The 12,214-nt window shown below is 38.8% G+C and overlaps 4 protein-coding genes across 4 annotated transcripts; 3 read left to right on the top strand and 1 right to left on the bottom strand.

Annotated features, from left to right (window-relative positions):
• The first annotated feature begins 2,591 nt into the window (after window positions 1–2,591).
• Window positions 2,592–3,434, top strand: LOC140790899 (pathogenesis-related protein 1-like). Its single transcript, XM_073141213.1, has 2 exons — window positions 2,592–2,852; window positions 2,970–3,434. The coding sequence occupies exons 1-2, from the start codon at window positions 2,672–2,674 to the stop codon at window positions 3,263–3,265; spliced, it is 477 nt and encodes a 158-aa protein (XP_072997314.1). The 5' UTR covers window positions 2,592–2,671; the 3' UTR covers window positions 3,266–3,434.
• A 1,295-nt stretch (window positions 3,435–4,729) lies between these two features.
• On the top strand, window positions 4,730–5,692 carry LOC140791552 (pathogenesis-related protein 1-like). Its single transcript, XM_073142186.1, has 2 exons — window positions 4,730–5,006; window positions 5,093–5,692. The coding sequence occupies exons 1-2, from the start codon at window positions 4,832–4,834 to the stop codon at window positions 5,386–5,388; spliced, it is 471 nt and encodes a 156-aa protein (XP_072998287.1). The 5' UTR covers window positions 4,730–4,831; the 3' UTR covers window positions 5,389–5,692.
• Window positions 5,693–6,553: 861 nt separating this feature from the next.
• LOC140791182 (pathogenesis-related protein 1-like) lies at window positions 6,554–7,104 on the top strand. The gene is made up of 2 exons (XM_073141596.1): window positions 6,554–6,737; window positions 6,809–7,104. The coding sequence occupies exons 1-2, from the start codon at window positions 6,554–6,556 to the stop codon at window positions 7,102–7,104; spliced, it is 480 nt and encodes a 159-aa protein (XP_072997697.1).
• A 219-nt stretch (window positions 7,105–7,323) lies between these two features.
• On the bottom strand, window positions 7,324–9,525 carry LOC140790915 (probable pectinesterase/pectinesterase inhibitor 21). Its single transcript, XM_073141226.1, has 2 exons — window positions 8,356–9,525; window positions 7,324–8,277 (listed from the first exon to the last, which is right to left on the bottom strand). The coding sequence occupies exons 1-2, from the start codon at window positions 9,329–9,331 to the stop codon at window positions 7,559–7,561; spliced, it is 1,695 nt and encodes a 564-aa protein (XP_072997327.1). The 5' UTR covers window positions 9,332–9,525; the 3' UTR covers window positions 7,324–7,558.
• Between the last annotated feature and the right edge of the window lie 2,689 nt (window positions 9,526–12,214).

Below are 12,214 nucleotides of genomic sequence, written 5' to 3'. Positions count from 1 at the left end.
ATATTTTGTTGTATTCCTCAATGTTTATTCACTAGAATTTTAACTCCCTTAGTTGGCTATGCCAAACAGACACTAGTTTTCACTTTTCTTCCTCCTTTCCCTTCTTTTTTCTTATCTCCCCCTAAAAGTTCGACGTCCCTCCTCTCAACGCCATCGTAAACTAATTATCGCTGCCTCTCGCCTCCCCCTCAAAAATGCCATCCATCGTCCGCCATCCGCCTAGCAACTCCATTACAGCTGACGCCATCGTCTATCTCACTAGTGTCCTCTCCTCAGCTTTCGGTGACTCTGTTGTCTGCGCCGAGCACCGATGGCCATGGATCTTGACCCGATCCACTCCTCGACCCTCTGCGATGCTAGCGTCGCCAGCTAAGGTGGACCTCGCGTGCCCTACTTCCACGTTGCCGCCATCTGCCTCCGCTGCTATGGATGTTGCTTTCCATGGTTTTGGGCCTTAGTCATAGTCGCCCTTGCCTGAAACCCTTCGCCTCACCTCCCCTTTTTTGCTTTGCTACCATCGTCGTGTGCTTTTGAAAATTAGTTTCTCAATTTTGTGGATGCATTTGGCAGAGTTATCACTCTCATCCTCTCGCTATTTTCTTTTTTGCTATTCGTTCTCGATGCTGTTTTTGGTTTCACCGGTTGCTAAAATGGAGTCATTAAGTGATTTTGTTATGATCGCTAGATTTCGTCACTAATGAGCCTGAAATCCTACCTAGGCTTGCTCCTTTGTTGAGTGCTCAGTCTATTAAGACTCATGCCATTATACTTATAGTACAGCCGCAGTTGGCCAAATGGGAGACTTGTTTCTAGAGCATTACTCTATCTCCTTTTTTTTTATATTATGCTTGAGTGCTTATTCTTGATACTTGATACTTCGCGTTTATTGTAGTTTGAATTGTATTAAAGTGAAGGGCTTGTTTTTAGAGTTTTACACTATCTCCTTTTTTTTCTTCTCTTGTATCGAGTTGTAATTGTTCGATCGAAACTAATGATATGAATTAGTCTACGGACTTTCCTAAAAAAAAAAAAAAGCTCCCTCATATCCCTAAGAAGGGTTTTTCTTTTTTGTGTGGATATTCTTGAGTACAAGAAATTAAATAGTAATTTTGATTACAAGCATCTAAATATTCTAACGTATATGGATTAATCTAACGTATGTGTCACGACCTATTCAAATTATCCAACTTGCGAGATAATCATAACTTATAGGCTAATTTGCTATGCAAAACTCAAGTTGTATGTTAAATTTGGCAATCTTGAGTTAGAATTTATATGAATATGACACGATCAGCAAGTTGGGAAACCGAGTGTTTTATGATCCAAATGTCGTTAGCAAGAAATTTTATTCCACAAAAATTCTGATGAAATTTTATAATTTGCATCTTTTATCTTTCGCTTTTAAAAGAGTTTTTTATTTCAGGAATAATTCTTTATATGTTCATTTGTATCCAGAATAAAATATAATAATTATTTTTGATGTGATATAAAATTTAAAAAAAAATAGATGGAGAAAATATCTTTTATTTTTTTTATTAAATTATGATAAATACTAACTTATTTAATATAAAATAGGTTGATAGGATTAAAAATATTAAGGATAAATTAGTAATTGAGTTAGTGTATGATATAAGATATAATTTTGTATTATAGAATGAGGTTATTATTTGATGTGATATAAAGTGAAAAAAAAATAGATGGAGAAAATATTTTTTTATTTTTTTTATTGAATTATCATAAATATTATTTTATTTAATATAAAGTAGGTTGGTAGGATTAAAAATAGTAAGGATAAATTAGTAATTAAGTTAGTGTATGATATAAGATATAATTTTAATGAATAATATTTGTATTATAGAATAAAGTTATTATAATATTTAGCTGTTATTATAAAATAAGGAGTTGTATTTTTAAATTTTAAAAAATATTATTTCTAAAATGACTGGGGCTAAAGCTTTAGTTGGTCGTTAAGTTCTATTTCTTATTGTGTGGCTTGTGTCACCATATCTTATATTGGAATACCAAGATATATCAAATAGGTAGAACCAGTAAAGGATATATTCTATATTCTATATTAAAATTAATAAAATATAGCCTAAGGGCAATTCCTTAGGAGAAAAAAAAAATGAAGGAAACTATGTCCTTTTTATTTATTTATTTATTTATTTTAATTCTATCAACTAGAAGAGTTCCCAAGTGTGAGATTGACAAAGAAGATTACGTAAACTGTGTCCTTATCCTGTAAATATCACTATTACCGAAAGGGATATTGATGAGCTTTATATTTTAAAGTCACAAGGTCACAAGGAGCATCCAATGGTGATATTTTTTTTAGTTTTCAATTTTACTTTATTGCTAAAGAGGGTTCAAAGTGAATGAATAAGGGGTGGAATTATTTTCCTTGTACCTACTAGACGTTCTAGATGGTGAGCAATCTTTGGACCATTGCATTGATGTGGAATTTAAATCTCGTCAATGGATTAGCCATGAAGGTGTCTAAGTTTGACAAATATTTAGCATGACCAAGACTTAATTTGTAGACCCACCCACCATTCTTCCACTCATCTTATATAAACCTACCCATCTCTCATCACTCCACAATTACCACCATTGCAATCAAAGAGAGTTATAAGTCCATCTTGACCACTTAGCTCAATCCAACTAGGCTACAATGAGTTTGACATGGACCCATGAGATCGAGTCCTCCGTCTCCGCCCCTCGCCTCTTCAAGGCCGCCTTGGCTGACTGGCACAACCTCGGCCCGAAGCTCGCCCCGCACATCATCGTGAGTTCCTCCCCGGTCCAAGGCGATGGCCGTGCCGGCAGCATAAGAGAATTTAAGTTCACTTCGGGTAATAAATCAATTATCTAACATTGCATCAAAGTTAGATTTTCATTTTTTTATATATATATTCTAATACTTGCCCCTCACTTTATAAAATTATGTGTCTAATTGTTCACAATTGCAGCAATGCCCTTCAGCCACATAAAGGAACGGCTAGATTTTGTGGATCACGAGAAGTTCGAGTGCAAGCAAACAGTGGTGGAAGGCGGTGGAATTGGGGTCACAATTGAATCCATTTCCACACACATCAAATTGGAGCCAAATAGCAAAGGGGGTTGTGTTTGCAAAGTGGTCCAAACTTGCAAGCTATTGCCGGGTGTGAAGGCTGAGGATGAGGAGGCTATGACCAAGGAGACTGCTACGTCGATAATTAAGACAGCAGAGGCCTACCTTTTGGCTAATCCTAATGCTTATCTCTAATTAATTTAGGGCTAAGTGTACTCAATTATATAATAAAGCTGGGGTTTAGCAGCGTGCCAGAAAGGACTAAGGAGTGCTTGTTTGCAAGAGTGGTTAAATTACGTACCACTTTGTAATGTGACAGTAATTTGTTTGAATAAGTGAAGATTTTACGAGAGTGTTTGACAAATTGCTCTACTAAATATAGTGGTCACATCTTAATTAATAACATAAACCTTATTTACATAATAATAAACCGAGATGAAAGAAATGAAAATGATGGATTGCTTAGTTTGAAAATTTCAAACTAAATAAAGGAAAACTATTAATGCTCAGTGGACAATATTATCCGAGAGCACTTTGTTCATTTTCTTTCATTATATTTCAGATTAATTGTGATGGCGTTATTTAGAAAGCTCAGTGCATGGAACTCTTCTTCTAGCGGTGTTCTTTACTAATTAATATCTAAAGATGTGCGTGTCCTTTGGCTAATAGAAATAATTGTTATAATCTTCTTACTGGACTTTGGATTATTTTTTATTTTCTTTCTCATTCGATAGCTATGTGTGACGGGACATATTATTTTTTTTTTCTAATTTGATATGTTTAAATTTTTATAAAATATAGCCTACGGGCTAAGTTTTTTCGATCCTATCAACTGTAAAAAGATCAAAGATAGGTTGTGTTTAGTTTTTGTTCTGGGCTAAATATCTGAACTTGTTCAGCAATTTCTTAGTCGTATTTATTTTTAACCAAGTTTAGAGATAATTTTTTTAAAAAGAAAATCTAAGGTTGAATTCAAATAAATTCCAAGCTTATTCATGAAACCGCTTATACTTATTTTCTCTATATCTTGTCAATAATTTTTCTCCTCCCTCTCATCGCGAACTATGGAAGTGATTTTTTTTAAAATATTTTTAAAATAGCTCTTCATCACTCTCTATTATCTACGTAGAAAAAGAAACTTAAAACTTATTATTATTATTATTTGTATTACTATTAAGAGAGTTCAATTGTCAAAGTGAATGATGCCATTTTGTGGAATAATAATTTTGAAATTTTTAGGATTACAAATAATCCGGATAAAAGATGAGATTAGAATAACGGGGATTTTTAGCCAATCCGAAAAAGGGTCCAAATTATTTTTCCTAATGAGAATATAGGTCCATAGTAGATCGACTGGTTTAGAGCCAACAAAGAAATTTCTCTTACGTGACATACTTCTATAGGTTAATATTGCTGCTCTACTAAAAGTATCACACCCAATCGATCTGAATACACCTACTATATGTTCTAGATGGTGAGCAATCAATCTTTGGCCGAATGCTTAGAAGAAAAGATGTAGAATTTAATGTACTTCAATGGATTAGCCATTAAGGCGTCTAAGTTTGAAAAAAGTTGGCACGAGCAAGAAGACTTTGAAGTTTGCAGGGGCCCCATGCACCCACAATGCTTTTACTCATCTATATAAATCCACCCTCATTTCACCATTTCTCTTATCACTCCACACTGTTATACCACCGAGAGACGAGAGTTAATTATTAGCCCTTCTTGATCACTTAGCTCAATCCAGTTAGGCTAGCTACAATGAGTTTCACTTGGACCCATGAGATCGAGTCTCCCGTCGCGGCCCCCCGCCTCTTCAAGGCCGCCGTGGCCGACTGGCATAACCTCGGCCCGAAGCTTGCCCCTCACATCATCGCCAGCGCCTCCCCGGCCAGCGACACTATCGGCAGCGTCAGAGAATTCAAGTTCACGTCGAGTAATAAATAAATATAATTATACTCTAAAATTCAATTTTTTTAGGTTTAATTTTTAATTGCATCGATTATTTGCTCATTGTTGCAGTAATGCCCTATAGCAACATAAAGGAAAGGCTAGACTTTCTGGATGCTGAGAAGTTCGAGTGCAAGCAAACAGTGGTGGAAGGCGGTGGAATTGGGATCACAATTGAGTCCCTCTCTATCAACATTAAAATGGAGCCAAATAGCAAAGGGGGTTGTGTTTGCAAAGTTGTCCACACTTGCAAGCTCTTGCCGGGGGTTAAGGCCGAGGAACAAGCGGCTAAGAGCAAGGAGACTGCCTCGTCGATAATTAAGGCTGCAGAGACCTACCTCTTGGCTAATCCTGATGCTTATCTGTAATTAATTTGCAGCTAAGTATACTTAATTATATAATAAGCTGGGATTAAGCAGCGTGCGAGCCAGGAGTATGTATGAGTGCTTGTTTGTAAGAGTGGTTAAATTAAGTACCTCTACATAGCGTCAGTCTACTCACTCGAGGCTATTGGTTCGAGAAATTTCTTTGTTAAAGAAATTTAAATGGATTGGGCATATGCAGAGGATTGGCCTAAATGTTTAATTTATGCATCGGGGAGAGCTAGCCCATATGTCTAGCCAATGAGCTCTCTATCAAATAAAAAATAATTTTAAGAGTGTTTCCTATTAATTTTATAATGGTTTGTTTAATTAATCTAAACAACGACAAATTGCTCCCACAAATAGAATTTTTCTTTTTCATTTACATGTATAACTAAATATAGTGACATGTTGACTGGTTGAAAGAAATCAAAATGAAAATAAAGTATTCTTTGGTTCTGTTCATAGAAGTCAGGCTAAAGTTCGTTCACGATGAATTGACTAGAATGAAAATTTCAAACTAAATAAATTAAACTATTGCTCAGTAGACAATCTTATCCGAGATTTTCTTGTCTTGCATTTTTAGTCAATTATTCCTTGCCATTTGATTATCGTTCAACCATTATATTTTAAAATTTGAATACTTAAATATTAAAAAAATTCCGTTATTTAATCTGTAGAAATATCCATCCCATTTCTACTTGTATATTAACCTTAAAACTTACTCATGAATTAAATTAAGTTATTTTGTATTACTAGTTAATTTCCCAATTTTCTTTTCTATTTCCTTGTTTTTGTTTGCCACTAGATGCAGTCTGCAAGAGTAGTTGATGTCACTCCAAAACTTGTATACGCTTGCGTTACCAGGCCACTTCTAGAATCCTTTTGCAGAATAGGATCTTATCGCCATCCATTAATTCATTCACCAAAATAAACGTTATAGATCCCATGGGTCATCACCCTCAACCACCTCACACATGTTTCAACAAGTTGACGAGATGCCAACAAATCAGTAACGCATACACTCAAAGTTTCAAACCCATAACGCAGTCAAAGATTTCACCTATATCAAAAGACGTTACAACTTAGCACTATATAATAGCAAGTACACTTAACACTAGGGATCAGCAGGAGAGAGCTCTATAAGAATTTAACTTGGTTAGCCATAGCCATGAATACTTATACATGGACCCTCGAAATCGATTCCCCGGTCGGTGCATCGAAGCTGTTCAAGGCCGCCGTCGTCGAATGGCATAACCTCGCCCTGAAGCTTAAACCCGACGGCATCGTGAGGGCCGCCGCCGTTCAAGGTGGTGGTGGAGTTGGGAGTGTTAGGGAGTTCAACTTAACCTATGGTATAACTTTAGGGTTTACATTTGTATCGTCTGATGGTCCCTTATGCATGGCATTTTAATTAATTATGCAGCAATGCCATATAATTATATGAAGGAGCGACTAGACTTTGTGGACAATGACAAGCTTGAGTGCAAGCAAACACTGATCGAAGGATGTGGTCTTGGGACCAGGATCGAGTCTGCATCAACCGACATCAAGTTCGAGCCCAGGAGCAATGGTGGGTGTGTGTGCAAGGTGGTCAGTACTTATGAAGCCATTCCTGGAGTCACTACAGAGGAGGAGATAACCAAGGCCAAGGAGATCACTGCTGGGATTATTAGTGCTGCTGAAGCTTATCTCCTTGACAATCCTGGAACTTATCTTTGATCAATTTGCTCATACGTGGACAACTCCGATCCTTTGAGAGATTGGAATAAGAGAAGAAGTTTAATTATAATTTTATCTTGTTGTTATGCGTTGATGTAGGTCAAGGGGTACGTGTGCAAGCATGCATGTACACGTCTTTAAATCTTTTGAGTGCTTTCGGATGTTGGTGTCGTGTCTGCTTCGCAAATGAATGCAAGCTATATGTGCAACTTTATTTGTGTTTGTGGATAACATGGCATTGGAAACTTTTGTTTTATTGCAGGACTAAGTTTTTATATATATATTCCTAACTCCACGTCAATCTTGTCAGATTCAAGAAATTGTAATCAAACTCAAGATACATCCATCATTAGTCCAATAGCACCAAGAAAGTAGAAGGGTAGTGATATAATTAATGCATGCAGCTTCTCCCTCCCACTCCTACGCACTCCTCCAAAATACTCGGACTAACTCTTCAATGGATCCTGCCGGACTCCGACAGAGGGAGGAGCCCAGGGATGAACGGCACGCCGGTATGTGGCAGCCAGAGCTGGCCCTGGATGAAATGTTCGACGGTGAACTGCTGCGCGTGGTCGTAGGAGATGCTCTTGACTCCCCTCCACTTGGCACGCTTGCTCATGTCGGCGCCGGGGCCGTGGTTGTCCAGCTCAGCGTAGAAGCAAGTCTTCAGGCCGTAGTCGCCGAGCCAAGGCAGCCACCCCTGCGGGTTGATCAAGTCGTCGAGCTGGTTCTGCAGGTATATGGTTCTGGAGTACTCCTTCCACGGCCGGCCAAGGTAGGTCGGGATCTTGTTCCGGACGGGGTAGTAGGCCGGGTCGGCGCTAACGGTGCAGTTCTGGATGATGATGGCGGAGGCAGCGCGCTTCTCCTTGCGGCCCTGCGCGGTGACGATGTTCTGCTGGTTGTCCATTGGCTTCCGGACGATGATTTGGGAATTCTGGATCACCACCTGGGCATTGCCGAAGATAAAGTCGATGGTGCCGGTGATCGTGCACTCACGGAAGAACTGACGGAGAGCGTGGGCGTAGAGCGTGTCTTGGTAGCCGTCAAACCGGCAGTGGTAGAACACCGACTGGTCGCTCTGCACGCGGAGGGCCACCGCCTGGTGATTCTCCGGCCCGGCTGTGTTCTCGATCCCGATGTCTCGCGCGAAGAATCCATCCCCGATTGCCGCTGTTTGTATAAAAGGTCGATATAACTCTCTCTGATACTATGTAAATTTACTCACTCACTGAAAAGAACTGTACTTACCGAATGTGGCCGTATCCTTTGTGGTGATATTTTGCATGAAGTTACGGTTTCCGGTGATCTTGGTCTTGGTGGCGCCGTCACCTATCATGGCGATGTTGGGTTTCGACCGGTTCACTGTGACGTACTCGGCATAAACTCCTTCCTTGATGTAGATCACGAAGATGTCCTTGCTTTTTTCCGGGGCGGCAGCGAGCGCGTCATTGATGGTTTTGTAGTCGCCGCTTCCGTCCTTCGCCACCGTGACGTTCGGCTTTAAGTCTGACGGAGAGGCCTGAAGCAGCCGTCTCCTGCCGGCGGACATCCACGACGGCATGTCGCCGTCGGAGAGTAGCCTCCGGCTGAACAAAGGGATTTCGAGGTTCTGGACAGTTGATGAGAACTCGTCGACGATTGCGAGGATGTTGGCGGTGAGCTCGATGGAGCTGTTGAGCGCCTTGCGCATGGAGTCGCCAGCGTTGGTTGTGGTGTTCTCGAACCCGTCGAGGCACGTGTCCTGGTACGTCAGCGCAGCGGTGAGCCACGTCTTGAGGTCGTCGACCGCCTTCTTAAAGTTAGTCATCTGGAAGCCGCCGAGCTGCTGGAAGGAGGTCTGGAGGTCGTCGACGGCGTACTCGAGGAGCTCCCGACAGTTCTCGAGGGCCCCCGACGTGCGCTTGTCCTTCGCCAGCTCCGCTAAGACGACAGACTGGTTCAACGCACTCTTGATGCGGTTGGAGGTCACGTTAAAGATCAACTTGGCGAGGTCGGTCGGGGTCGTGGCGTTTCCGGCGGCCGACTCGAGCTCGCTCTGGCACGTCTGTTGGTAATCCGTCGCCTTGCAGAACTCCTTGATCGACTTCACCGAGGACGATAGCTGCGGCTCCGCGGCCGGGGTAGAGCTAGACCCCCCGTGGTGGGTGACGACGGCGATAGTGGCAACGACGGCCACGAGAAGGACGACGGAGACGCCGATGATACCGATATTTTTCTTCTCCATGGTTGGAACCAGACCCTTTTTTTTTTCTTGTGTTTCTGTTTTGTTTCTATTGATCAGAATATATCTAATCTGAAGGAGATGAGAGCCTATAGAGAGGTGGAAAGATTAGTCCCCAACCAAGCAAGCAAGGTTACGTTGCATGGAGGGGGGGAAAAGGTTTCCTTATTAAGGACTTACGAGGGGACGACCCCAATAGGCTGATCTGGACGACTACCCGTCGGGGGGAGGTGGGGTTATATAGGAGGGGAAGGAAAAGGACAAAAGAAGAGGTCGTTGGCATTTGATGGGAGAGGGGAAGAGCGCCTAAATGGAAGGACAACCACGGGACAAAATAGAAGGTCGGTATTCTAATTCGAGTAAAGAGCGTTAACTAGGTTTAGTCTTGCGGTCTACCAGCTAATTCGGGTACGTATCAATGTTGTCCTATTGAAAGATGCTATAGTTTAGCTAGGTTTGGGAAAGAGATGCCAAATGAGCAACCGTTACATGTCATATACCCTAAATTATCATCAAGATAATAAAAAATTTCGTTCATATTAATACATTTTCTCTTTTACTTGGTAAGACATATAAAAGAGTGAAGAGGAAGTAGCCGAAATTCTAGTAGAGCAGTTTGCTAGGACCAGGAGAAAAAAAAAACACTTCTTTTTGAAGTAACTTCAAGAAGCTCCCAACTCAAAGTGTTAGCCTAAATAATTTTTCTCTTATTTTAAAATATAAATTTGTATTTAAGAATAACAGCTAGATATTATAATAATTCTATTATAGAATCAAATAATATTTATCAAAATTATATATTATATTGCATATTTAATATAAAATTTTATTCTGTATTATATCAAAGAGTTAATTTCATTTAAAAATATTGTTCTCATCTCTTTTTTCTTTATGTCACGTTAAAAGTAATTGTTTCATAATACAAGATAATATGAGAATTATTATTTCAAAAGTAAAAAAACCTAATTTTAAAAATAATAAAAAAGAAAACATATTCTATAATTGATATTATTTATATAATAAAAGAGGACTTAGTGTTGTTCACTTATTCTCATTTTCTTAATTTTTATTTTAAATGACGACAAAAGACTAACCTAATTGATGTAGTCAGTAGTACCAGAGTCTAACTCGTGATGACGGTGACAGCCAAATATTTGAAGCTTTTTGGCCCACTCTAGACTGTAACATTATCTGTCGGCTATTGATATAGTTTTTCTGAATCAAATTGACGAACTGATTCTTAAATGTTTGAATACATATAGCAGTGATTGATGTAGCATTAACGACGTGCAACTAGACCCTAAGATATTGTACTTAACTACTACTTCGTACATTTTAAATTTTAGGAAGATGATTTAAATTTTCTAGTAGAGTTAACGAGTTGGAGAATCTTTTAAGTTAGGCTTTATATATAGTACTCCCTTTGTGCTGGTTATCTGGATTATTCTACCTAATCGTGGACGAATAACACTTGAAATGAGTAAGTGAAAGGAAGCCAACTAACCCCTCAGGAGCTAACTACTTCTGTATAATTCAATAGCTTTCTGGTGATGCAGAAAAATATTAGGCAATATAGCAATATTTGTTAGGGATAATTTTACTTAGACAATCTATTTATATATATATAAACTCTCTTTCTATTAGTTTTTTATTTTCTTTTTCATTCATAAATATATGTAAATCACGTGAGGAATTATATAACATATTTATTTCTATTTGTTTGAGAAAAAAGAGAGAAAACTTAATTCCCAATATCTCAATCTTCTCCAACAAACTGCATTAAGAATATAATACAGCTAGTGTCATAAAATTATTAGACTCATTATACGTTGAACGGTGTCACTTTGCTGGATTTCGATATTATTATTTACTTTTAAAGAAAGTCCGTAGACTAATGATTTATTTTATTTAGCAAATACAACTTGACACATAAAAGAAAAAAAAAAAAAAGGTGACAACTCTTTTACAAGTCCTTTACTTGGCTGACAAACAGACTAAACCACACAAAAAATACGGTATTAGATGTAGCATAATACAAGCTATCTTGCAACGAAATAAAAAAATAATAGTCCAAGAAATAAACCTCTCATTTACTCAGCGGCACCACAAAAAGAACATCAAGAAGTTAAAAAAAAATAGCCCATACAAAGGTGATTCAATATACACTACAGTGGACCTGAAAGCTGGATTTCAATGTCAACTCCAATTTGGTACCAAATTCCAACAGCTACGTAAGACTAAACTGTATATAATGTTAAATATAAATTTCCCTAAATCTATTGCTATATTCATAGCAACACGTATAGGATAATGGGAGGAGTGGAGGACGGCTGCTGGGTCAAATTGGCTCATAGACGGATGTTGATTATAAGTTCAATTCAACCCACAAGGATTAATATTTGATTAATTTTTTCCCTTAAACAATTGTCCAACTTATAATAAGCCGAGCATATATATATAAAGAATGACGAAGAATATTTAAACTTTGATAGCAATAATACACATTTACATCTACATTTCTTCGACCTACCATCAACAACAAATCCCAAGTTCCCCCATTATTTTTCTTCTTCCCCATCTTATTTTCCTAATTACAATTAAAATCTACAACAAATCACGAAAATTACAAGATTCAAGGGATCGAGTGAGCTCACTGAGCGAATTTGCATAAGCACCCCCTTGAAGTTGATCACAGTAGGAGGAAGAGAAGAAGGAAGAGTAGGGGAATACAACAGAGAGGCTTGAGGGGAACAGAGCCCGAATTGTAATTAAAGGCAAAGGGAGGGCTATAATAGTAAAACGGGAAGTAGGGCAGGACGGGGTTAGGCGGAGGAGGCGCCGGGTAGTAGATACCGGGCGGAGGAGGGGTAAAGTAGGGATTTCCTC

This window comes from Typha latifolia, chromosome 6 (genome assembly GCF_019914945.1).
Source record: "Typha latifolia isolate L0001 chromosome 6, TyphaL0001v2, whole genome shotgun sequence".
Taxonomy (NCBI): domain Eukaryota; kingdom Viridiplantae; phylum Streptophyta; class Magnoliopsida; order Poales; family Typhaceae; genus Typha; species Typha latifolia.
The sequence above is the reverse complement of the archived record's forward strand: the minus strand, read 5'-3'. Positions and strand labels throughout refer to the sequence as shown.

What these genes read in the sequence shown, in the direction of transcription:
- LOC140790899 (XM_073141213.1), top strand. Translation starts at nt 2,672, where the DNA reads ATGAGTTTGACATGGACCCATGAGATCGAGTCCTCCGTCTCCGCCCCT. An exon ending in AGAATTTAAGTTCACTTCGG is followed by an intron (nt 2,853 to 2,969) that starts GTAATAAATCAA and finishes TCACAATTGCAG; the next exon opens with CAATGCCCTTCAGCCACATA.
- LOC140791552 (XM_073142186.1), top strand. Translation starts at nt 4,832, where the DNA reads ATGAGTTTCACTTGGACCCATGAGATCGAGTCTCCCGTCGCGGCCCCC. An exon ending in AGAATTCAAGTTCACGTCGA is followed by an intron (nt 5,007 to 5,092) that starts GTAATAAATAAA and finishes TCATTGTTGCAG; the next exon opens with TAATGCCCTATAGCAACATA.
- LOC140791182 (XM_073141596.1), top strand. Translation starts at nt 6,554, where the DNA reads ATGAATACTTATACATGGACCCTCGAAATCGATTCCCCGGTCGGTGCA. An exon ending in GGAGTTCAACTTAACCTATG is followed by an intron (nt 6,738 to 6,808) that starts GTATAACTTTAG and finishes TTAATTATGCAG; the next exon opens with CAATGCCATATAATTATATG.
- LOC140790915 (XM_073141226.1), bottom strand. Translation starts at nt 9,331, where the DNA reads ATGGAGAAGAAAAATATCGGTATCATCGGCGTCTCCGTCGTCCTTCTC. An exon ending in AAAGGATACGGCCACATTCG is followed by an intron (nt 8,278 to 8,355) that starts GTAAGTACAGTT and finishes TTATACAAACAG; the next exon opens with CGGCAATCGGGGATGGATTC.